This window comes from Chamaea fasciata, unplaced genomic scaffold (genome assembly GCF_029207755.1).
Source record: "Chamaea fasciata isolate MVZ Bird 193981 ecotype frontalis unplaced genomic scaffold, bChaFas1.0.hap1 SCAF_3, whole genome shotgun sequence".
NCBI classification, from domain to species: Eukaryota; Metazoa; Chordata; class Aves; order Passeriformes; family Sylviidae; genus Chamaea; species Chamaea fasciata.
In genome coordinates this window covers 63,072,979-63,099,910 of record NW_027094088.1, presented here as the reverse complement: position 1 = coordinate 63,099,910, position 26,932 = coordinate 63,072,979, and the positions used below count along the sequence as shown (strand labels likewise).

The 26,932-nt window shown below is 40.2% G+C and overlaps 1 protein-coding gene across 1 annotated transcript in view; it reads left to right on the top strand.

The window, feature by feature from the left end:
- Nucleotides 1-252: 252 nt before the first annotated feature.
- Nucleotides 253-26,932, top strand: part of CLVS2 (clavesin 2) — a 51,929-nt gene continuing 25,249 nt past the window's right edge. The window contains exons 1-2 of the mRNA XM_066179312.1: nucleotides 253-736; nucleotides 9,510-9,684. Of these exons, the coding sequence (XP_066035409.1) occupies nucleotides 348-736; nucleotides 9,510-9,684 (564 nt within the window). The 5' untranslated portion in view covers nucleotides 253-347. The remainder of the gene's footprint in view (nucleotides 737-9,509; nucleotides 9,685-26,932) is intronic.

Here is a 26,932-nt window from a genome sequence, read left to right as displayed (position 1 = left end):
CGCTCCCGGCGGGTTTCGGCGCCTCCGCGGAGCGGCTGCGGGGATGATGCGGCGCGTTGGACCCCGCGGCGGGGAGGGCGCTATGTCAGAGAGATAACGCGCCTCCGCCAGCAGCCCGGGGGCAGTCTCGGTGCCAGCCCCCCCCGGGACCCGGCTGCCTGGGAGCCTCTCGCAGCTCGGCGGACGGACTGGCCGCGGCGGCGGGGCCGGGGAGCGGCGGGGCGAGGCCCGGCGGGGCGGGGGAGCGGCGGCCGGCCGTGCCGGGGCACCCCGCCTCCGGGGGGCAAGCGGCCGGGAGGCTGAGGAGCGCAGGCAGCGGAGCCGGGGAGGAGGAGGAGGGCAGCGCCATGACTCATTTGCAGGCAGGTCTCTCCCCGGAGACTCTGGAGAAAGCCCGGCTGGAGCTGAACGAGAACCCCGACACCTTGCACCAGGACATCCAGGAGGTGCGGGACATGGTCATCACCCGGCCGGACATCGGCTTCCTCCGCACCGACGATGCCTTCATCCTGCGGTTTCTGCGGGCCAGGAAGTTTCAGCACTTCGAGGCGTTTCGCCTCCTGGCCCAATACTTTGAATATCGCCAGCAGAACCTGGACATGTTTAAGAGCTTCAAGGCCACAGACCCGGGCATCAAGCAAGCGCTGAAGGATGGTTTCCCCGGGGGGCTGGCCAACCTGGACCACTACGGCAGGAAGATCCTCGTCCTTTTTGCTGCCAACTGGGACCAGAGCAGGTAAAAGCAGAGCCACTCGCCCACCTCAACCCCTTCTCCCCCCGGGCAATGCGTGGGAAAGCCGTGCCAGGGCAGAGGGAGAGAGGGTGGGCAGCAGGGACACACCCGGCGCTGCCCACAGGGGGCTGGGCAGCAGCCTGGAAGGCAGAGGGAGAGAATAAAGAAGAAATACGTTTTGTGGTTTAAGGCCCTTTCAACAAGCTCATCCTTTGGGGTGTGAATTTTGGGAGGCAAGTAGACACTACTGGGGTGTTCTTCTTAACTGTCTGCTAGGAGGTTTACACCCTTCTGCCTCCCCTCAGCCGAAGTGAGCTGGCACGTAGATGATGTGCTTATCCCCCAGACAAAGGCTAGTTGCACTCTCGGCTGGTCTTTCTGCTTCAGCACACACAGAGCTGCTCAGGTGCCATGGGAGAAAGTGGGAGATGCTGTGTGTAGAACAGGAGTATCCATCATGGCTTTTGAGCTGAAAAGTTTGCCTGTGCAGGAAGCTGAGACTCTGAATCCTTTCCCTCAGCTGAGGAAAGCTCTTCCTGAGCCGCCTGGAAATGCCAGGATGGAAGTTTCTGTAACCACTTCTTTTTCCACTCATGCTGCTCCAAATGTCAATTCTCTGCATAATAAGATCCAAGTACATAAAGCTTTGATAGCAAATTGAAGACTAGTCTCTGGAAGAGTTTCTGGTCTTTTTTGGGGGGATTACTCTAGCCTGAAGATGATTTAGTAGGGTGACCCAAGAGCTGTCCCCCATCAAGGCCCTTTTTAGCAATTGGCTTGATATTATGTGACACTATTTGTTTATTCTAAATACATTGTGAGGGTGTCACACTCATTTTTCTCCTGCACTTTAAAATTATATCCACAAAAATAGCTTTATTTCAGTACGTTTAAACTCTCCAAAACCTGCTTCTGTGGGCGCTGCATTGTTTTCTTTGGGTCCCAACCTGAGTGCAGGTTTATGATCTGAAACACTTTTTATGAGAAAACTTAGAATCTTCTAAGTTGCCATCCTTATTGCAGTCAACATAGTGCTGAGTGCTCGGTGCAGATATCCGCAGCTCAGCTACTTTGAAACTTTGGGGGGACTCAAACAACTGTCAGTGTGGATAGAAGGGACAAGATCTGGAGGAGAGGCATGCTTAAGTTTGCCCTTTAAGTGTTTGTTTTGCTGTCCTCTTGCGGGCTGTGTGGATTTCTGGATTGCCATCGCAGGGAGCATTTCCACAGCTCCCTGCCCTGGTTGGTGTTACAGCTCACGGACAGGTCTCTGTCCAGAGGGATGCCGGCCCACCTTGGCTTTCCTCTCCTCCAGATATGGCAGCCACACCCACACCCACACTGTCTATGGCAGAAGTCTCCTGTCCCTTGCTGACCCATGAATCAAGTCTAGGGACTTAGAAGAAAGCTGTCAGGCAGAAATCATTACTGCCCACAGCCACGGTAATGATTAGAAAGGGTGGATGAATAGATGCAGGCCAGCATCCTTTTTCTGCTTTGCTTTTCAAGCAGATGGAGCATAAAAGCTGAGTGAAGAGCAGTGGTGATGAGGCTAAGGACTTGCTGAGTGTGTTTCCTTTCCCAGATAAGGACCTTCCTTATTTCTCACATAAGGATCAGGTCAACTTTTAATTTTAAAAACAACTCCACAAACTCTTAACAATCCCTGAAGGAAGAATTAGCAAAGAAATAGATGTTTAGGACTTTTATTAGGTTATATGTCTAAGATTAAGAAGTTCCCTTGTTAAAGGTAGCATGATCTGCTGTATACTGTTGTTTCTTATTAATGAAAAAATCCTAGAGCATTTTGTGACAGTTGTTATATTACTTGATTTGATCCTAGTCAAAAGAATACCAAGAATTCAAGTGCAGAGATAAAGTAGCATTTAAAATAATAATTGCCATGTAGAAAGGATAGGTTTATTTTCTTCTTGATGTCAGATATGCTGATATTTAAAGTACATGAGCTCAGCTGACACAGCAATAAATGTAATGTGTTTTTTTTTCATGAATTCCTATTGGTATGATTAATATTATTTATGCTATGACAGCAAAGTGACTGGGGTACACTGGAGTACTTAATGGACGCATTTGCAATTGGGTGCCTACTGCTTTTGAGCACTGCATGCTCACGGCAAGCCTCTCCTCCAGAGCGAGGGATTTGTTTTCACACAGACCACTCAGACAAAGCAGAGACAGCTGAAGCCCAGCTGCGGGGAGTGGCTTGCTCCAAGGCACATGACAAGTCAGTGACACATCTGGGAATGGAGCTAGGTCACTTTCTTTTCTAATTAATTTAGTGCCTTCCATTATCTGATGCTCAGTGGCTGTACCTGGGGAGCATTGTGGAACTTATGCCCGGGCTGCTATGCAATATGTCTCAAGCTTATGCCTTAAATGACTTGAGATCTTTCAGTACATAACCCAGTGTTTCCTCTTACAGCAACAATAGGAGAATTACTTATTGAAGCCTGTCTTGTTAGGCCCTCTTTGTGTGCTTCATAAACTAAGTTAATAGAGCACAGCAAGCCTCCACATTTGTAATACATGTGCAACACATTATGGCCAGGATATAACAATTAGAAATAAAAAGTTCCAATTTGTTATTTAAATGAATAGCAGACATACTAGTGATGATTTATATAGCATCGTCAGCCTATGATTTACATAGTTTCAATTAGAAAGAAAAGTGTGGGAGGCAAAAAATTTTTGTGGTAAAACAAGCCTGTGTACTAGATGTTAAATCATTAAATTAAAGGAGGGCCTGAAAACTGTACCAGATGTCCTGCCATCTGAACAACCCAATCAGACACGTATTTAAAACAAACAAACAAATAAAGGCAAGGTGAAAGTAGTCCAGCCGTTTTTCAGTGGGACCCAGCCTAACTCTCCACCCTGTCTGTAGAATGGGTAAAATGAAGGTCAGTGGCTTTCCCTGCCAGGAAGCTGGATAGCACTCCGGGAAGGATCAACCTTCCCTATTAGCTTCCAGATTGTTGGTTCTTAACTACATTTGGCTTGTAGGTGTCTATGTGCTTTTGAAGACTCCCTTTTCTTAATGTGTCCAGCTGGTGAAGTTTTTTTTCAGTTAATAGAGCAATTAACTTCAGCTCTCAGCTGCAAGGGATCTGTTATCATGCCTGATCTTCTGTATGCCTCCTGGCACCTGGACACACATTCTGCAGGAATATCAGTCCATTTTGATGCCATGTGTTTGAAACCTTTCTGGTAATAATTATCTCAGCTTTTTCCCTAGAAAATGCATTAGAAAAGTGAAATTATACCCAGTTCTGTTGGTGTCACAGTGACCCAGTCAGCTCACATCATCCCCAGTGAATAGGGAAATCCTCTGCACTCATTTGCTGCTGCTTCTGCTGTTGCATCAGACAGTTTACAACAGGGCAAAGACAGAGTCCACAGGTTTGCTTTCAAAACCAGGCTTTCACGTGCAAAAGTGCTAGAAACTTTCTTTTCCTCCTGTTAAATAGCTAACTTCTGTAGCTATGAGGAGGCTGGTCTGCTCCTCAGCTCACAATGAACAACAGGCAAGATGGCAAGGTATTTTACAAACTCTGATGGAGGCAGTATGACAAAATAAATAGCAGTGCTAACAGTACTAACATATTAACAGTAAAAAAAAAATGTTTAGCGGAGTCAATTTTTGTTTGGAAGTTATATCTTCCAAATGATAACTATTAACTAGTGTAAACACTGTAATTTGTTCTACAGTTACTTCTGCTGACTGATGCTGTTTTATTGTTTCCTAGTTTCCCCCCAGGTATCCCTATCTGCCTATCATCACCTGCATTTGGACTTTAAGGGTTTTGGCTGGAGAGCTCTTTGATCAATGTAAAATTTAGATCAGCTGAGTCTTCATCTGTAGCTGTGACTGTTAGACATTGGACTAATAAGTGGCCTAATGAATGGTATTAAAGCTGAATCTAAAAGCTAATCTGATAAAATATTTGAAACTATTTCTATTTTTATTATGCATTTTTTGTAACAGTGGTGGTACTTTTTTTTTTTTTTTTAATAAGGTATCCCCAGGGCATGCTGCCACTTTATAAGCCGAACAGCCACAAGAGAACTTTCAATCCCCCATCTTTTCAGCATTCAAATCTGTACCCAGACTGACAACCCAAGGAGATGTGAGCCATCATTTCAAAGTACTCCTTTGTGTCTCTCGAGGACTCTTGTTTTGGTGAAATTCTAGAAATTTTGAGCCAGAACAGTAGCTTCGAGATGGGATGATGGCTCAGAGTCTTGACCGGCTTTCTGTTTTAAATCATAGTGGCACAAGAGCTCATTTGACAGAAGCTTTTTCTTGTCCAAATGATGAGGAGCTTAAAATACAGAAGCTTTTTCTTGTCCAAATGATGAGGAGCTTAAAATACAGACTGTGTATTCTTTATGTATTTCAGACCTTCAAGAGACATATGGCTCAAATTCAAGCAAGGGAGACTAACCATTTATCTCTTCTAATTCACATCCTAAGAAGCAGATTCATGCCATTTAGTCTTAATTCTCAGAATGGCTTCAAATTTCTTTCTTTTAGGGAGGAGATGACAAATAGCCATAGAGATAGTAAGGCAACTCTGCTAAATGAGATTATCTGTTATCCAGGGCAAAAGTGAATTGACTAGAACCAGAATATGGTTAAACAGATGATATGGTTGATGCCACTCATCATCAAGAGCATGAAGTGTTGAAAACTGCTGACACAGCTGAGTTTGACATGAGAAATCTGTACCCTGCATTCTCCCTGTCTCTTCACTTTATGTTGGCCTGGTGGAGATCACAGTGGATGCATACAGGAGGATGCTTAGACCACATAACTCAGAGGTAAAGGTGAAAGGTCCCTGTGAAGTATTACCAAGAGTTGATAGCCATGTCAGCCAGACTGTTTTCCCCAGAAATCCTTGGAAATATGTTGAATCTGTTCATGTCCCACAAAAAAAAAAAAAAAAAAAAAAACCAAAAACAACAACAACAAAAAAAACCAAACAAACAAACAAAAAAACCCAAAAAAAAAACCCCCAAAAAACCCCCCAAAACCTCATATAACTTTTCTTTTTTGTAAAGGGGAAATTGCTGCCACTGTTAAATTACAAGAGAGTGGGATGCTCAGTAAGTTGTTTGCGGTCTTCTGTTCTTGACAAATGAAGACCCCAGTGAGGCATTTCCCTTGAAAGCTCTGTCGCTGTTGGGGTAGGAATGGAAGCCGTCCCAAAGCATTTGAAAGAATCCCTGTCAGTGTGGCTGTTATCTTGTCACACCTTCTCAGGCTCCATTTCAAGTCAACCTGAATGAAAAATTTCAAGAGGTAGCAGAGTCTTGCACACCAGTCCCTGCTTAAGTCAGTCTTGAGCTAGGACCCACATAAAAAAGGAACATGAAGGGTGCATTATATATGGATATCGTATTTCCAGCATTTTTACTCACATTGATAACCAGACTAAAAACCTTGTCCAAGTTTTCCTTTGAATTAAGATGGTTCTATAAAGAGAAGGCATTAAATACATTTAAATTAACTGTGAGTTCTTGATTATCCTAGCAATTAGTAATATCTTGCTAGCTACAATATGTCCCATAAGAATCTGTTTAAACAAGTGAGTGCAACTGGATTTAGCCATAAATAAATTTGGATTTATTTATTCACAGCCTGACTTCAAGCTGCTACAGAACAGGCCCTGCAACCAATTGGGTCCAGCACACCCGACATATCTGACAGCACTGGGGCAAGTCATAAAAAAAACTGGTGCCAGGTCAAAATGGGTGGCTTACTGTTCCTTAAATATACGTTTTTATTTAGCACAGATTGGTAAGAATAAAACAGTACCATCTTCCCCTCAGACCGTACACCATAGTCTCTTTGAATTAAAAGCTAATACTTTTTTTTTTTTCTTTTCCTTCAAAGTAGAAAGGCAGTCAAAGCTGTCTTGGACCAAATATATTTCACGCTCACTAGCTTGTCCTGTTTTTCTCACTTTTGACTGGTCATATTTCTGTATCTGTATGGAAAGTAATTTCAGTGTGGAATTGAAGTTTCAGCGACAAAATCCAGAGTAATTTTTCACAACTTCTTGTTGCGTAGAATTTTGATTTCCCTCAAGTCCAGCCAGGGGTGGAATGTATTTTATGGCAGAGCCTGTGCATCCTAGTGCTGGCACAAGCAGTAGTAGCAGCGAGGTGAAATGTTGGGCAACCTGGGGCTGAAGTGGATTAAAGAGGTGTCTTTACACAAATAACTCTGTGCTGTGTGAAAGCTTCCATGCAGTTTCTTCAATCATGTTTTGGTTTTTTTTTTTGCTTGGGCTACTCAGCTGATACTTTCAATACTCAGCGTTTTGCACCACCTAGGATTTCATCTACCACAGCAGGTTTACATTTCTGGCTTGCCTTAGCATGTGTTCAGAGTAAAAGTTGCTTTAAATACTCACTAATGGATTTGTCTGTCTTTCTGGTGCTCTGTACTGAACTTAAGTAAGGCATCGAAGCCAAGAGAAGAGATCCAGTAGAGAACAAAGAATAGCTCCTATCTTCAACTAATTGCCCTGAAGGGTATTTGGGGTGGGAAGCTTGATTGTCAGTGACATGTCCCTGTGTACTCCTGATGTAGCTTTTTAGACTTTAAGAATACTTCAGATACCTTCCTCTGGCAGAAAGAGTTCTTGCTTCCTTTTAGCCGGACCTGTTTTGTGCAGGACTTCTCTCTTATTATCAGTGACTAAACATAAATATTACTGTTGTTGTGGACTGTACTTCTTACACTAGCAGACCTATAATAGGAGTCATGGTGGTGGTGAATGTGCCACAGATTTGTGGATACCCAGGCCTGTGACTGTTATTTACTCTCTGTGGCAGCTGAAATCCTGTTCCCATTGCTGCCTGACAGTTTTCCCGTTGACTTGAATCCAATACGTAATTAGGTGTATTTCTGTTTACATGTATACATCTTGTATTTAACACTTAGGTATATATAAAAAAACCCCAACATTTTATGGTCAGTCTTGGAGGGCTGACTGGCCTCACAAATGAAGAACCTTTATGTCTGATGGACCAGATTTCTAGCAACCTTGTGTCACTAGGAAGCTGTTAATCCAAGGCATGTGATGTCTCCTTAAAGTCCTTAGGGAGGATATTAGAGATGTACATCAGGAACTTGGGACCCTTATTCTGGGACTGAATGTAGGGTTCTGCATTGTGGAGCCCTTCAAGAGCATGAGATCTTCTGAATGGGACAACCTAAATGTCAAGTAGGGTTGAGGCTAATTTTAGAATTTGAACATTTTTAATGTCTGTTCCTTGTATGAGCTGTGGTCAAAATCGTCCTCAGATCAAGGCATTCCAAACTTCCTGTAAACCTTAGACCTCAGAAAAGTAAAGCATTAGAAAAGAGTTAAATCTCAGAAAAGTTCAAAAGAGAGGAGTGAATATGAAAAAAATTATCCCTGTCAATCACACAAAATTTAAAAAAAAAAGGATCTCCAGGATGAAGAGAAGAATTTTGTTTTTTAAAAATTATTTTTACTGCTGCCCCTAGTGTTTTCTAGGGAAAATACATTTTCTCCTGTTCTGACATTAGAAGAGTCCTTTTTTAATCCCTTTCCTATGAATGTATAATTGGGAATTTCACTGAGTTTTAGTTGGCCAAAGAAAAAAAAAGAAAGATGCAAAGATGCAAGGAGTCATCTAGAACAGATTAATTTCATTTGTGTTATTTCCTTTTGCAGATATTTTCAAAATACAGTTATGTCCACAACAGAACAGAGCACTCATTGTATTAAACCTAGTCAAATTCAGTATAATTTAATGTAATTTCTAAGTAGGCACACATGCTTTTTGCTGCATATGCAGAATGGTGACGAATTCTCTAGGGACTCACAATTTTGAAAACTTCTGTTTGAAGCCATCCTGGGAGACATTTAAAGGGCCTTGCTTAAAAATATCTGTACACTGAGTATTTAGCTCTTTCATTTCTGGAATATTTGTATTTCTGATATTGTTCAGGTTTAGCTCTCTAGTGCTTCATTTAATATTGTGGTGTGGACCGGCAAATTTATGTCTGTTTTGGTAACTGTTTATAAAATCCTACAATCCTAGTATGGTTTGGAGCAGTTGGAATGGACCTCAAAGATCATCTAGTTCTAACTCTTCTGCCATGAGCAGGGGCATCTTCAGTAGACAAAAACACCTCAAATCCCTAGTGTCTGTTGCTTTCTGCTTTTAAGAGCCTTGAGTAATCAACCTTCTATAATTGTGGATTTAAGAGAAAAAATTACACAGAGAGTGGGATAAGGAGAGCATATGGAAATCTCCCATTTTAGTTGATAATTTTGTAGGACCTATTATTTCATTTCCTTAGAAAAATATAGGAGGAAACTGGATCTACGCTTGTGGTATTAGTCTTGGGTTTTGGTATCATTATGATTTTAGAAAAAACCAATTTATGTGGAAGCTCTTATACAGACTTGTAATTATACATAAAGATACTAAAGCAGTTTAGGATGCTATGTTGTATGTAGTTTAAATTTGGTTTAGATGTGTTACATTCTTGTTGTTTGTTCTGGCTGGCTGATGATCTGTAGGTACATAATCCTGCTCCAAAAGATGAGCTCAACTAATTGAGCTTTTGAGGATTTTCCAGCTTTAGGCTCTTCTGAGTACACATTTTCACTGTTTGATTTAAACTTTGGACAAAGGGAGAATACTCAGAACTTCTCCACCTCTGTGGTTGTGCTCCTTTCCTAACCAAATCTCCTCTTCCCATTCTCAGGTACACGCTGGTGGATATTTTGCGTGCCATACTTCTTTCTTTAGAAGCCATGATAGAAGATCCCGAGCTGCAAGTGAATGGATTTGTTTTGATTATAGACTGGAGCAACTTCACCTTCAAGCAGGCCTCCAAGCTCACACCAAGCATGCTTAGATTAGCCATAGAGGGCCTTCAGGTAACATTATTATTTTCTTTCTTTTCCTAATTCTTCTTCATTTTGCAGTTCATTACAAATCTAGGTCGATAAAAAAGACCAAAACAAAACCTTAAGGTGTGGGTGTACGGGCAAGCTACTTGTGACAAAAGTGTGAACTCAGTCAGCTAACTGCAGTGACTCCTGATGTGTAGGCTTCTTCCTTGTTATGAATATGAGGTAACTTTTCTGTCTTTATTCCAGAGTGGTTGGCTTTCTGTAAATTCAGATGGCAGCTTCTGCAACAGGAATTTAGAAGTAATCAGTTTATGTTGTAATTATGCACAGGGCTAATGAAATAGGGGTTGCTGCTGCCACGCCAGGTTGTGGGGTTTTTTTTTTTGATTCTTTTGGGGACAGACTTTGCATCATTTGCCATGAAAGTGTGGCGCTCTGTGACTGGACAGTTAGCTGGGACTATTTATTTACTCAAAGTTCAGCTTGTGCTTGGCTCTTTTTCTGGGTCAAGATTAATCTGAGCAGCAGCTTCTGGGACTGAGCATACAGTGATTTAAATTTTTTCAGCTCATTGTAAATGCATTTTACATGGCACAGGCACCCTGGTGAAAAGGGTACTGCATAACTTACATTTCTTTCCTATGGTATATTATTCTTGTTAAAATGAGAAGCTAAAATTGTTAAGGTAGTTGTTTTCTGCACAAGCCTGAGTTGCCATGTTAAACATATCTGTAATTCACTCCTGTGGCAGTGTGCCTTGCTTTTAGAAGGACATGTATTCCTCTTCTGTGATGTTTTCTATTGTTTATACATTTTTATTTCTTATAAAGCAAAATAAAAGCCTTACTTTTGAACATTTTTCACTGTGATAGTGTGATTTTTGAAGACATTTGTATAGCAGTAGATATGAAGTTTTGATCTAACTGATGAAATGGCTCAACTAGTATTCAGCCTGCTGTTGCTCACAGAAGGGTAGTCACATGAGACAAAGATCTCAGTTCTCATTTTGTTGTGTTCCCTTATGCAACAGTGTGATTTCATTGTCTTCACAACTACCTCAGAAGGAAGGCAGCAGTGAGACCTGTGCCCTAGAAATGCTGCATTTCCTTTTATCGCTTTCCAAATTGTTTTCTTTTTTTGTAATTTTTTCAAAGTTAGCCATTGTTTTCTGGTTTAGAACTTGAAGAAAAGCTGTAGTAGTCTTTGTTTTCAAATGGTGGTGTTTCTTCTTGGGTGTTATTCAGAGATGGTTATTTTGAGGAGAGCTGCAGTGAATAATTGCATCTGAAAATATGAGGGGTGACCTACCGAACTTCAGGTGGGCTCTGATACTGCATTCTTCTGCCATCAATTGGTTCATGACTGAATTGAGGAGAAGTCCATTGCCTTACTTAACTTACCCATGCCCCCAACTTTGTAGTTTTGAATATTCCAAGTCTGATGGTGGCCAGAACCTCTGGCATAATTTTGTGCCCACTGCATTCAGTGCTGTTTACTGCAAAAGTGGGCAAGAAATGCTTCAGATGAGAAAAGGAAAAGGCATTTTTATGACTGCCTTTTATTTTGAAGGAAAATGTATGGAGAAAATATCATTCTGAATGATATCAAAGTAAAAAGTGCTTAATCAGGTAGTATGAAAAAGAACAACTCTCACACACTATTTATTTACGATCTTTATAAATACTTTCTATTTAATTAGAGAAATGAAATTTACTTTGGCTTATAAGATTTAACAGGGCTCAAGATGCTGAACTTTACCATTTGGAGAATTTAAATATTTGTGTTGCTTAGGCAGAAGGGGATAGTGAGAGTGGGATTAGTGGCCACTGAATTTGATGTTAGCCAAATCCCTTTGCCTTCTGAATGAAATCTACTGAATTTGCATTGTATTTGCTTAGCTTCCTTGGTGAGCAGAATATTCAATATGGCATGTACCAAAGAATTTACAAGCTATGGCAGCTTTTGGCTTTTCACAATTGCTTAATATTTAGGAAATTGCTTATGAAAGTAAGATATGTAAATATACAGTTTTCTACTGTATAGAGGAAGATGAGTTCTGGTATATATTTTGTCTGAATACATGTTAAACAGGAGTGTGAAAAGAATCATACCCCAAACTTGCTTGTATAAATTAGAAAAACTTCCTAGGTAGCTGTTTCCAGGAAAAGAGACTTTTGATCGTGGCATTTACAGGACAGTGACTATCTGTAACCTGATGTGAAATTCTAGCACATGCATTGCAACAGTGCTGTACCAAACAATTGGTGCAGATCAGTGCTGGTTTGTAGGACAAATGGTTTTGCCAGACAAGAAGAAATCTTAATGTGGAGGTGGGGGCACTTGGCTGGGACTCTTTATGCCCCAGTCCTAGCTCATACACTGGCTGTGTGCTTTTGGAAAAAAAAGGAGCAACACTCTTCATTGCAGATGCTTGTGCCTACAGCACTCCTGTTGCTCCTCAGCAGTGAGAAGGAGGATTTGCACTTAGAGCTCCTACACCTTCCCTAGTGTAAAGTCAGAAGCAAAACATTTCTTGAGAGCTGAAACACATGCCTCGACTTTAGAACTTTGTGTTGACTATCCCTAGTGTATTCAATGTGTGGATGTTTGTGAATTCCAGTCTTTAAGTGCCCACTTTTCCCCATTCATTGGTTTCTGTACCCAATCACTGATTTTGGGCTTGTGAAGAAGCTCATGTTACTCAACAGCTGTGTTCCTGAGAGCAGGGAGTGTTACAGTGTTGTGCTTTAATGCCTGAGTGCCCTAATAAGGTCTCTCAAAAACTCAGTAAGATTCACCAGCAATGGGTCGCAATCTGTGTGTTTCAGCAGTTTTTCCCACAGAAGAGAGATCTTTTGAGAGCTCTGAAGAAAACCAGTCCTAAATTTCCATAGACAGTGATGAACTCTGAGCAAAAAACCCCAAAATGTATCAGATGGTTTCTGTGTAAGGAGCAATTAAATTGGCTGGAATTAATCTGGATGGAAGAAGAAAAACGGTAAAGTACAGAAATCTATAAAACCTTAGAATCATAGGATAATTCAGCTTGGAAAAGACCTCAGGAGCTTGGCAAATCTAGCCTCCTCCTTAAAGCAGGGTCCCTGATGAGATCAGACCAGCCGACAAACAAGATCATGGGTGGCTGAAGAGAGTGGACAAACTCCAGATGTTATTTGTTATTTACATTTTAAGAAATGGGCATCAACAGGTGATACTAGGAGGACCCTTTGCTCTTTATAAGACACCTTTGTACAACATCTGGGTAACTTGTGGAACTCTGTGCCATGAGGAATTCTGGATGCTTAAATTTTAGTTGTGTTTAGGGAAAATGAAAAGAGAGATGAACTGAGGATTAGTAAATATAAAATATAAAAACCAAATTAAAGTTCAGAATTCCTAAGGCTGTAAAATTTGGAGATGAGGTGGATGCTGAGCGGAAATAATCACATATGTTGTCCAAGTTGTAGCTGCTCGAGGCTCTGTTTTTTGGCCACTGTTAAGGACAAGATATAAGGCTTGGTGGAGTTTTGTTATGGCATAATTAAGTCAAGTGTTATATATTCCACTCCTTCCCACATTGTGAAAACCTGCCTTTCATTTTACTGCTTCTGGCACTGCCCTGACCCCTTGCTACCAAAACACCTAGCTGAGAACACTTGGGCAGAAAGAGGGAGAATGTTCTGGGTATGATTATTTTCTTGGTGATAGCCCGTTTTTGCATAAGCCCCTATATAGACTTTTTTTTTTTTTTAATTATCAAGACAGCATTGTTTTCATAAGGCAGGTGAGAACAGTTTCAAAGACTGAAAATTCAATTTGAAAATTATATTGAAAGTTTGGCTTATCATTAACTCTGACAGACAGCTTTGGGGGTAGCTACAATTGAGTTTTGCAAAATGGAACACTATAGGTATGCCTGAATCACTTCAACTGATTAACTGACATTAAGTATTCTAAAACCTGGACCACTAATTCCTTCTTAAATACTGATTTCTATTTAGTGCATAATAGTAGTTGCATGCATGACAGATTTTTTTCATGCATGTTTTCACTCAGGCAGGCTGCACATCCCAATGCTTTGCAAAAGTGCATAGTTATTGGTGGCTGAATGTGAATGCTTCTCCTCTAGCTAAAAAGCTGGTGGAAAAGTGATTATACACATTTAAATGGGAAGCTGAGCATATGTGGACAGTCAGCATTGTTGCAGAAGACAGTAGACTCTTGCTTCTGGGACAAGGGTGTTTGGAAGAAACAGTGATAGTGTTATGGGGGAAAAGGCAGGTCTTTTAAATGTGTCTTTTTTTTTTTTTTTTTTTTTTTTTTTTTTTTTTTTTTTTTTGTAACAGAGGAAGGCTTCATAAGCTAAAACAAACTCATTCCTGTAAAAATGAAAGCAAACCAGAAAGTGAAGGAAGGCAGCATCCTTGCAGCTGCAATTACTTTCAAAAACATCTTTCATTCAGCTCTTCTTATGAGCTGTAAGAACAATATCCCCAAGCAGATTTGCTGCAGCAGTGCAAGGTGAAAGTGCCAGACACAGACCATGTAGAGTCTGGTGATGAAGGTGACAGGACTTCTTATTCCCATTTTCTCTAAGTGTGAACTCTATTAGTGTCATGCGGGGAATCTTGCTGAGCATCAGGGCTGTTCAACAAGCACAGAGTGCGCTTGAATTTTGCCATGTGGTTCTGGACTACATCTATGTAACCAGCATGCTGCAGTGCCAAGGATTGCTAAGACAGGAACTTCCAGAATTAAGGATGCCTCTGAAAACAGTATCTTGACTTCAGATAATTACATGGTCACATGTTCTGTGCAGTGCATAAGATTGTTAATAATGAGCTGAAGGAACAGTTAGTACTAGCAGTGAGCAGCAGTGAGCTGTGAACCACAAAATAGAGCTTTAAATGTTTTTGCATCCAGACTTAAAACCATAAACCCTTCTCATTCAGTGCTTGAATTTTCCACCAGTTTTTGAGAACAGGGTCCTGACACTTTGTATATTGCTTGAGAGAATATTAAAAAGTAGCAGACTCAAGCTTTTAATGGGAATATCTTCTGTTTTCAGGAAGTCTAGCAAATAATTTCATTCAATTTTTTTTTTAGTAAAAGAATTAAGTAGTTTGTAAATGCTAGAGTCCCCTGAACCCGGGACTTCCCAGAGAACAAAGGGATGTGCTTGTAAACAGCATAATTTCATACCAGTTCACCTCATGTTCTGTAGCAACAGCAGTTAAATGGGATATTTTTCCTAAGAGCTTGTTATTTTCAAGAGTTTGCTTACACTCGGTCTTCCTTGCTTGTAAAAAGGCCATAAAAAGGCTTAGCAGCAGTTTACTGTGGAAGCAGGGTGGACTGGAAGTGATTGTTATTTCTAGCTCCTCACCTAATGTCTGGGTGGGCTTAATCTGCTGGGTGAGAAAGGACTTTATGGCTATAGCTTGAGTTCAGCTACAAGCAGGCATGTCTGTATAGACACAACCATTATTCAGCCTGGTCCCAGCTGTTAACCTGTTACTGAAGGCAGAATAATTAATTTACTTGCTAGAATCTTTCATGATGGTTATAAAAAAAATGTTGAATGCCTTTGGAATGTTGATTTATATATTCTCACAAACACACTTTTAAGATGAGGGGATACCATAATATTTTTTCATTTTTCTATTTCAAGCTGAGAATAATTCCACTGAAAGATTACTGTTATGTGTTTTCTAATGGTGACAGGCTATGGTCTGATTTTTAGTCACTTTTTACTTATTTGGAGTCCAGCTGACATTTATTTTTTGATCAGGAGGATTCAAGACTTTAGTCTTGATCTTGAGCCCCCAAGCCAGGAGTCTGAGTTCTAGCATGGTTAAATTAAGAGCTTCTCATTAGATTCTCTTTGAATGCACATAATGCCACGTGGGCTGCCACCTCTGAAACAAATGAGAAGAAGCAGCAAACTAAACTCCCCTTTGCCCCTTGGAAACCCGGCTCTGTGGCATCTTACTGAAAACTGCAAGGAAGCTTAATGGAGTTAAATGTCCACCCTCCAAACACTGCCACTGGATCTAGTGGAGTGTCTGCCTGCAGTAGGTTGTCATCCTCCATGTGAACCTGAACAAGAAAGACAGAGGGCACTTTGCCAGTGGTTTGCAGATATTTGCTGTAAGCAAGGCGTGATTAGTTGTGGGGAGCTTGGCTTTTGTTCAGACACTTTGATCTAACTGGCACAGACTCTTCTGCTCCTTCCTCCTGCCCTTTTTGCTCTGAGCAGGCTTTTCCCCAGTTCCTCATCCCACTCCTGCTGACATTGTCTTACTTTGTACTAGTCTTCACTGATGTGGGGTTTTTTGTCTTTATTCTGATGGCATCCTAAAAAACCTCAGTCACCATAGATGACTGCATGGCACATTAGGTTCATCTTAGACTCCTTAGGAGATTTCAGCCTTTTGTGATCTCACTGGCCAAATGCTCTCCATGTCTGGCTTCCAATCTCCTTCAAACTTTCCACCTCCAAATCTTCTTTTATCAGTGTTCCCATTGTTCTTCATACCAGTCATGAATGTAGCACTGGAGAGTGAGCACTGAACTGTTCACAAACCAAGTGAGTCCTTTAGACCCCAGGCTGTTAAGCAAACTCTCCCTTTAGTTCCTCACACCAGAGCTGGCCTGCTTGATTCACATTGACTCCGTGCCCGTGGGGCCAGGCAGGAGACGCTGGGAGCTTCTGAGGATGTTCCTGGAATGTCATGGCATGATCTAGAAAAGAAGAATATTTTTTGAATCTGATGTTTTCTTCTCCTCTGCAAAGTAGATGTGGTTAGTGTAGAAACCAATGAAAATGCTCATAGTTGCATCTTTCCATCTGTTCTGTCAATAGAGAAAAACATCCAAAAAAATTATTGCATCTCGAGAGAAACACAATAGAAGAGACACATACATGCGGGCTGCCTCTTTCTTGAGCTTTTGCTAAATGCTATCCACTTTTCTGTTTTTCTTCTCTTCATCAGGAAACTGAAAAAATCTATCTGCATAAACTAAAGAGAGTGACTAAATTGCTCTGATTAGGCTGAAAAAGTAATACAATGCTAAGGTGACACAAACATGAAGGGCTTGTAGCACAAACTCAGTATAGGCAATTAATTCTTGTCACTGTGAATGACTTTCTGTTGTCTTTGGTAGATCACAGTTTAACAACTATATGGTTATAACCATTCTTCAGCTTCAAAACAGCTAATTGTTTTTGAAAGTGTTTTTTCTCACTCAAGGTCTAAATATTTCTCTTTTCCTCAGTATCTTAAGGCCATAAAGGGAATAAATAGTAGTCTTCCTTGTAAGGTCACTCAGAAATAAAACTAATTTGTTCTAAATTGTAATGTTGGAGACAGAGGACATGTTTTAAGATCATAGTTCACCTTTCTGCTAAGGCAAGATTATCCTGTGCATAATATTTCCTAGAGCTTCTCAGAGTTTAATTTAAAAGCTCCAAGGCAGGTCTGGCACATTCTTTGGAAACTTCTCTACGACTTCTTGCTCTTCAGATTTCCTCTCGGCATTAATCCTAATTTTTCTATTTCAAAATGTCAACTCCTATAAAACCTTTTGCTATTTCACTGTGTGCTGTTGGGTCCAAAGCAGGAATTGGTATGTGACTCTCAGTAGCCCATAGAAAGGAATTCTTTTGATGGAGTACCTATCTGCAGCAGCAGTGATTTGGAATCAGAACCTGGAGATGTTCCTCCTGACTTTTTTTGGCCCTGGAGATGGTGAGATGCGAAAATCAGTGGGATCCCCTTTATTTGGGGAGCTTAAGTCTATTTTTTATGGTGTTCAATTTACCTGTGTTATCAATCCATTTTAAATATGCATCTTTCACATTTACATCAAAAGTATACACTGGATGATTTTGTAATTATTTTCTGAAGACAGTCTAACTTTTATTTTCCATGATGCTAATAAATCCCGTCTGATTTCATTAGGCTGTGCACAGTTGTCTTTATGTTACTATCTTCTGCACATACTGCCCATGTATATAGTGCCTCTGTCAGCAAACATTACAGTGCTCCATCCACATGTATTATTTTGTGGTTTTGGTATATATTCTTTAGCAAGTGTTCACCTCCTTTCACAATTATTTCTTTATTAATCCAATTTGCCTTTGGTTATAAGAAGATTGTGACTTTGTTTATGAGTGATTGCTGTGCAGGAAGAACACTGCTGTCATAATTCACTAATGTTCAAAAACAACTGTGGGAAACTTCTCTGTGGGAAGCACCATAAAAATGTGAAATTATATGGCTGGTGATGGTTTCTCTCATCTCATGTTTCCTAATCATAAAACAATTTAGAAAATTCAATTTTTGTGTGTTTTAATAGGCATAGCTGTTTAAATAAGTGATACTTTGGTGATGATTTAAAGTAGTTCAGGAGCTGAAAGTCTAGATACATAACAAATGAAGAAAATTGTATTTCTGAAGAAAAAAATAAGTATTAATTCTTTTTAAAATATCATGCTCAAGTGTGGATAATTTACTTGAAAAAAGAAGTGTGGATAATATACTTAAAAAAAAAACAGCTTCCTTCCCCAAAAATGAATTTCTGTAGTCTTTTCCTACATATTTTGCAAAGATCAGAATACGTTCTTAAAAATCATCTCTTATTATGTGGACTATGAAAATAGTGCTTGTAATCTTTTCCAGTGTTTTCTGTAATGAAAAGGATTGGGTAGTAATGTTTTGTTTACACATGGTGAATATCCAAATATGGAATGAAATCCGAGGTGGCTGAACATATCATCCTTTTTGAGGAAAATAAATTTACAGTCAATCAAAAAAATTGAATTTCACTCCAGCACCTGACACTGAGAAACCTCATGTCAGCATCTCCCCCAGCACAGTTCTGGCTATGCTGAGGTGCTTGCCTGTTCTTTTGGGTTACATTTTACATTGTGCCTCACAGTATAGGTTTTGACTATGAAATATGTATTCCTGTCCCTTATTTTATAGGACTGACTCTAATATCACACAGTGTCATTGGAAAATGCAGTCTTTAATCTCTGATTTAAGATTGTGTTTTCAAATGTATTTCTTATTTCCCTGCTCCTTTTAGTTGGTTCTCATGAATCCTTTATAGCTGTTAGAATCTTTTGGGGTAGGGCTTCCTTTCTGAGAAGAAGTGGATTTCAACCCTTGGCCACTTACATCGTTGTAAACGTTTCCTGGTAGGAGAAAGTGATTCTGCTGTGATTCAGGGGAGGGCCTCCCTAAAGGTGTGTTTCAACTGCAGTTTTCATTAGTTCTTACCTGACATTGCACTGCATGTGCCTTATTACCTTTAAAAGCTTCTGAGTTTGTTGGGGTGTGCCTTCGTCTCATGCTAAGCTTTTTGACTGAAAGTATAATTTAGAGCACTGCATCTTCTGGCTGAAGGCCACCATGCAAAGTACAAAGAACCCAGGGCAAATCATCAAGTACTGGTAGTCCTCCAGCATTCTCCTCAGAAAGTCTTTGCAAAGTACAGGCAGTCCTCTGAAACCTGCAGTGGATCTTTCTGGTCTTTATGCAGAAACCCCACAGATTCTGCTCCAGACACAGTAAGTCCATGTAGAAATGCTGGATACATGCAGTAATTCAAGTGCTCTTATAAACACAGCCTTTGCAATAGGGATTTTCAACCTGCAGAAGAGTATATGGTGAAAATGTAGATTCATTTTGCGAGGAAGATGGAAAAGGTTTTGAATGATAGTGCTTAACAGAGAGAAAAAGAGGTCGCTAAGGATGTCAGGAGAAGACAGGATAATTATGAAAGGATAGAGCAAGGTGTTGGGCAGAAGACAGACTTAAAAACTACCCTTCAGTTTAGATTTTGAAATGTTTCAAAATAGAGAATTATATTTCCTATTTTATAGCTGTTATTAATCTCATTGAATAAAATGTCATCTCGAAAACAGTTTTTTTAAAAGCTATACTGAGGTACCATTGGAAAATAAAGATTAACATTTTTGGAATCATGGCTGTCACACATCTGCTGCAGTAACTAACCTTTACCATAGCACCAGATATTATCATTCCCCTCTAGTTTTAATCAGTGAACACACCACCGCTAAATGGTGACTTTGACAGGCACCAAGTGTGCCTTTGAGACTGTGTTCCTCCTCAAATTCTTAATTCATTTTCCAGAACAATTATATGGGTTAACTGCATACCTCCAGGAAAATATTTCCATTCTGAGGGGATGCAGTTAAATAGTTGTGATTGATGAGGGATTATGTATCAGTGAGAAGCTGCCTGAGCCTCTTAACCACTTATTTCCTCATCCTGTATTTTTCAGTGGTTTAGAGATGCAGAACTGCAAGCAAGGTTTGACATATGTTTTGGGCATTAGCTGAGATCCATTGGGTCATGCTCTTCAAAGCATTTTGTTAGGAATATTGAGCAATTGATTTTCTCTGGAAAACATTAGGACGTCTTCATACTATTGCTATCAATATGATCCAATTCTGTTCTCCACAGAAATTCAGCAGGAGTGCAATTTAATGAGACCAGTGAAAGGAATCTGACTGCTCTATTTATAGCATACTAATTGATCAGGGTAGCCATGGTGGGAGGAAACTTCAGAGAAAATCAATGCAGTATCAAATGAAAGTAGCACACAAGCCTTTAAAGACAGCTGTGTGGAAGCCAGTTAAGAATGAATTTATTTGAAGATCCATGGGAACATCTTGGACCATGTTTTTTCTTGCTTTAAGTTGTGGGAGTGAAGCCAAAATAAGCAGCATCTTACATGCAAGGTGAGCCTTACTATGTATTTTGTTCTTCATCCTCTTGATATACTTTGTCCCATTAAATCTTGGTGGATTGTTTTAGTTTTGTATGGGGACTGTAAATGTCTTCTTTTAAGAGCTTCCCTTTGACAACCTTACCTTTTTTTTTTTTTTTTTTTTTTTTTTTTTTTTTTTTTTTGTAATGAGGATGGCAGCCACACTGTGTAGGAGAACTGCAGAGCCTCTTGGCTGTGTGTCCAGCACTCAGGCACAGTTCCAGCTCTCATGGCTTTCACTTAAATGCAGGGAGAAGATGGTCTGTCTACCTCCATTCTCATTCCTGTCATCAAAATACATGTAATCATACTAGGTTCATGAAGCATAACTGTTTGTACTCGTTGCTTGTGTTTCTTAAATCTGTGTAATCAACCTTTGCTTCTGTTCCTAACTGCATTTTTTCCTCATGAAATTTGCTAAATCCTGAACAGCCGCCTTTTTGCCATTCCTGAAAATTATGTGTTTGTGGCAGATTCTCCTTTACTGGGTGCATCTCCATGCTATGGGCTGACTGCCCATCAGTACATTGCTTTTGGGCTGCTTTAGGGAGATGAATCAAGCAACAAACTACCATGAAGGCATTTTTGCAGTAACTTGTTTCAGAAAGAGTCAGAAGGGGAACATATGTACACTTTGGTTTCTTTGAATGTGCTTTTTGTTCTTGTGTTTGTAGATAGACTAAAAGTTTTACCTCTTCCCGAAAGGATGGCAAACACAACAGTGATTACCAGCAAAGCTGTCCAGGCTGTCAGTGTGTCTCCTTTCTTTCAATGCTTGAATGTGCTTGAGATTAATGAATTAAAAAAATCTTCATTTTACGGTGTGTAGGATGCAGCATTTAGGTTTGCTTTCTGAGGAAGAATGCACAAGCTTATTTTTAAGTAGGATAATAAAAGGCATGGCATTATGAAGTAGATACCTGAAGGATTACATTTTCCTGCTGCCTCATAAGAAAGGAGTAAATAATCTACACCTTCCATGAACAGTTAATTTCTGTGGGCTAATTTTGTGTAGCAGCAATAGCTAAGCAAATTAATGATGCTACATCTTCTGTTCATTCAGTTTGGAGCGTATGTAGTGGCATGGAGTTGTGGCTTAATTAGGTAGATGAATAATGTCAGAAATATTGTCAATTATCAATATGGTCTTCATCTTCCTTTAAGCCCTGACTGGGAATCCAGCTCCCAATGACATCAGCAGTTGCCGTGGTGAACTTTCATAAGATAGTCTTTAATCTTTCATTAAATCACAGGCTAGGAAAGCAGACATGAGGACTGAGATGAAAAAACATGCAACTGCGGCCCTGATGTCTTCCCTGAAAAACAGGAAATTCACACTTCTGTGTTTTTGGAAAAAAAAAAGATAATTTTCTGCATTGGTGAGCACACTTCTTCAGCCACTTACATTGTCTAAGAAACAGCATGCAAGGAGAATTTGCAGCATGTAAGCAGAGGGGAGATGTGTGGGGCTTGAGAGCAGCTGAAATTGAATATGACATGGCCTGAATATGATGAATGACTCAGCTCTGTCATGTGCAAGGTTTGAGAATGGAGGTAAGGCTGGCAGGTTTAGAACCTCTTTTTCTTGCTACGCTGGGCTTTAGCTGGACATTTCTTAGAGCAACACAGTGCAAATTTAAGTTAGTGTTCAGAAGGACACTGGGGATATGTCCATGTGGGCTACTAGCACAGAGGTGATGTGTGAACTGATGCTCAGACTGACACATGGGAATAAAAGAATGGGAGTGAGGACAGAGTATTTCAGGGCCCTTGTGAAGCAGGGTGGGTCTTATGAGAAACAACTTTGAGTTGGGAGGGCAAATGGAAACTGTGTTGTTACTGACAAGCCCCCAAGTGTTTTGGTGTACTGAGCTGAGACTGGAAGAGTGGAGGTACCTGTGTCGTAAGGGATATAAAGGTGCGATATAAAGATTTTGTTGTGGAACAGCTCCCCAGAATAGCATTTTGGGCCAATATGTATCTGGTTCATTCTGTGCTATTTTGTCTAATAGGAGAAAATTATTCTTGCCCATGAAGCTTAATGTGCTCATGTCATTAGAGCATTGTGTCTCTAAGAATGCTATCATCGGAGCTGTTACTGGCACAGGTCTTCTCAGCAGTTCATTTCCGCCCAGGTCTTGGTCTACCAATGCAAAGCCCTGTCCCTGTTCTGTTTGTCCTAAATCAGTCCTGCCTCCTGTATGGGACCAGATGTCGAGCCAGTGCTTCCGTGTGTTTATTCACTCAGTGCCTGCTTTTGGGGAAAAGAAATACAATAGCAATTTTTTCTTTTTCCCACAGTAGAAATCATGGGAAGCCATAATTTTGCACTTTGCAAATGGAAAAAGAAATTAAAGAGGCAGGGAACAGACCTACAACTGCTTTGTTCCATTTTGCAAATACAGTAATTGAAAAAAAAACCAGAAAATAGAAAAGGAGAATCTGGAGAATTTTGATTTTTGTTTTGTTTTGTTTTGTTTGTTTTTTTTTGTTTTCAGATTTTAAAGTTAGGATTGATTTCCTTTAAGGTTGTGAAGTCTTGCTCACAAATCTTTTCTGCTTTCCCTGAGGCTTTTTTTTTTTTTCCTGGAAAGGTTTTTGACAATTTAAAGTTAGTCAGAAGAAGTACACTAAGCTTTAATTTATGTTGCTAAGCATAATTACCCAAGGCCCTGCCTTCTCACACAGAGGAGCACACAGGTGAAACTGCAGAATGGAATTATCTTTGCCCAGGTTGCAGAAAGAGAGTTTGTGTGTGAGAGCACTCTGTCATGTTTTCCTACCAGCGTCAAGTTCACACTTACGTCCTTGAAAAATACCATTTGCTTGGATGACAGACTGCCACAGGGCTGGGACAAAGGTTATTGCTGTGAGATGAGAGCCTTTTGGCGTTCTTCTGAGTCACTGGCACCATCTGTCCCTCTTCCTGAGGTGAGGCCGGATGGAATGAGTGGAGCCCTGGCATGCTGTTCAGCTTTTTGTTTGGCATTCCTGACCTTGCATCAGTCACACTCTGAAGGGGAGGGTTGGTTTGGGATGACTTGCTTGGTTCTAAATTCTGAAGCCCAGGCATAATCTGCTTTGACTCACATATCGTATTGCAGGAGGCATGTTTGGCTGCAAAGCAGGTGGTTTCAAAATGAATGTTTTTGCTATTAGTACATCTTATTGGGCCAGGTGTTGCTTGCTTCTCTCACCCCTCCTTGTTCAGAATCTTGATTTTCTTTCCAAAACACAATAAATCTTAGAAGGTAATTCAGTCAGGATTCACACAGATCACAATTCTGGGCACCCAAATAGTGTCAGCCTGGTTTCCCTTTTCGCTTTTATTAGGTGGGTGATGTGTTCCTGTCCTTTCTCTCTTGTGTTTGATCCTTTCAACATGGTCTGAAATTCACAGCCCTGGGCTCATCAAGCCCATATTGATTTAAAAACCCCAGCCCTTAGAATAACTTTTAGGCAGCACAAAATGTGGCAGTAGGATATTAAAGACAACAGAGTCAGGTTCCCCACAACGTGGGATGTGGAAAGATGTGGTAAGTGTTGGTGTTGCAGACACTGTGGTGTTAGAAGAGAACAAGACTTTACAGCGAAACCCAGGGCTGTGAGTTTCCTGGCTGACTGCACTGTGAGGATTGCTGCAACACCAGAAAAAATAGAAACAGAATGAATTTGAGCTTAGTGCTGTTAGTGAGCTTTCAGACCAGTAGTAATGACAAGTGAGGCTTGGTAGTGGAAGACAGGAGTTGAGGTTATATGTGTATTGACACAGGAATGTCACTGAAATGCTCATAGGAAAAGGGAGTTCTCTAGAGATAGTATTCACTGTGAAGTGAGCAAGGAATAAGCACTGGAGTCTGCGAGATGGTGAAAGGTGATCCACATCATTGAAGCCTGGGGAAGACAGTTGTCATGGATCAGGGAGACTGGAGAGAAGGCAGAGAGGATGGGTAATGCAACAACTGAGGGCATCCTGTTTCTTGAGCATTAACTGTAAAATAGAAATGGGATGAACAGCAAGTTATTTTAGAATGAAATGTACTCTAATGCATTTATATGTTAATGAGAAGGAGCAGGAGGGGTGAAAATAGGAGCTGTCACTGCAAGAAAATGTAATCAGGCATGGAGTTAGAGGAGTTGGTGCTGTAAAGTCAAATTTCCACTTTGTTTCCCAGGTAACAGGTGACTGTGTTGAAGCAGGGAGGTGTCCAGACTGTGAAATGGGACTTGGGGGATAGAGGCTCATGTTTGTGTGTGCCATTTGTTTTGCCCTCATTTTTAGAGTCTTAAAATAGATCTAATTTCCCTTAGTGTTATGTAACAGTGTGTCAAACCCAGATTTTAAATCTCTTTAATTAGTTTTAACAATCAAATTTCTAGTTCACACACTTAAAGTAATGAATGTTGCTCTCCATCCTTGCAGAAAAGGCTCAGTGGTTACCTGCAGTGAGTGTTCAGGTGACTTTCACCAAAACTCATCCAAACCATATTTCCTCTTGAGCTAGACAAGATGCTCCAGTGCAGGAGGTCCAAACTTTTCCATCCAGGATGCTGGTGTCTTTCTGTATCTTTATGTTTTCTCTTTATTCTCTGTGCCCATCTTCATACTCCTGCAAGCTCTGGTGCAGCCTTCTGCACTTCCAAAGCCCTGGAGCTTTGGAGAGTTGGCAGCGGTTGCCTGTCCATGGCGATCATCAGAGCTGGTGTCAATTTGATGCGGATTTAAACAAAGCTAGGCCTGTCAGGTTGGACAGAGAATTACTTGCTTGAATTTCAAAATTTTGACTTCTGGTTTGATTCTTGCTTCAGGCATTATTTCAGGTCTCTCATTTGAAGAGGAAATATCTTCCCTCCCTGGCTGGAAGTCATATCCAGGGCAATGCAGTATGATCCTTGCTGGGAATACTTTTCAACTGCAGAAACTGTAGATGATGCACATACTTGTGCACATGTTTTGATAGTAAATAGCATCTGTACTTGTTATTGCTTTGTGTAGTATTGAAAAGAACATGCCAGTATGATAGATATGAATCAGGGAAGAATTGTAGCTTATGTGGACTACGTAAAACTATATACAGCCTGCTGATCATGCAGAAATGCACCTCTTTTATAAACTTTGTAATTTCATGGAATACACGTGTAAGGTCTTTGCCCTGATGCTGAGTTATATTAATCTGTCAACACTTGTTTAACAGTTGTGGTGTAGAAAAGATAATTAATTTTTTTTTGCAAACACATCTACATCTGTATTTATGTTTGTGCCAAAGAAAACCAACACAATGAGGGAGAGTTTTATTTCAAAAGTATAAAAGGCTTGTAAATCAATTTTTTTTCTCTGTGAAATGCAAAACCATGCAAAGGTCGTGCTCACATTTTTTATTTACTATGAATTCAGCTTTTCTGTTAATCTAGCTTCTATTCCCACTGGGCCTGTGCTGTTCATCTTATTGATGATAGGGAATAAGTTGTTTTTATTATATGCATATGAAGCCTCTTACATGGAAAAGCCATGCAGTAGATACTCAGTAGTAGAGAACCATTTTCAGACAGGTATGTTGTTTTGAAAAAGGAGAATCACACAGCCCAGATGAGTTAACTCTTTAAACTATCAGAAATAGTTATCATCATCAACATTTACAACCCTGTATGTGGATTTTATTTATTTTGGATTTATCAGTTGTGTACTCAGACTGGACCTGATTCTCACGTGGTGCAGAGTCCAGGTCCTCAGAAGCAGTTAAACTGTTGTAATTGAGGTTCTCCAAAATCCCTGCAAGCTCTCACTAGATCTGATGATCAGTGAGCTCTGGTGTCCCTCACTTGTGACTCATATTCAGATCTGGACTCTTCTCCCTCGCTTTCCCCATTTACCAAATGTCGGGTTCTTGTTGAAACGTTTCAGTTACCTGCTGAATTAATTGGAATATGGACATAACTTAATTAATTAATTATGAATTACCTTAAATATAAATGACAATACATTTCTCAGTGCTGTTGAAAAGGAACTGAATGATGCTGAAGACCTGATGGCTAAGAAAGTAATAATGATGCATATTTTGCATGGAAAGCTGTTTATATCTTGCAGCCATTTCTAGTCACCATTTCAGCCTATACAGAATATGGACAATAAAAATTTCAACAGAGATGATATGAACAGAAGCATTTGTGTGATACTAATTTTTGTAAAAAAAAATAAAAAAGCTATTCAGCAGAGGTCACTGTAGTGGACGAAAACATTTCTCAGGACTCCTTAATAGGTATTTGCACAATAGACCTCATAGGGCTTGAGTAGCCACTCTGTTTAATTAATGGTATTTAAAAGGTTCAATCTGTGTAATGAGTAGAATTTTAAAAATCCATCGCTAATATTTGAAAGTGAATATGTTTGTTTTGTATGAGGCATAATAATTTAAAATTGCTTCATGTTTTTCTGAGTTTCTTGCTGGGTTGTAATGGGCAGCTGCAAGTG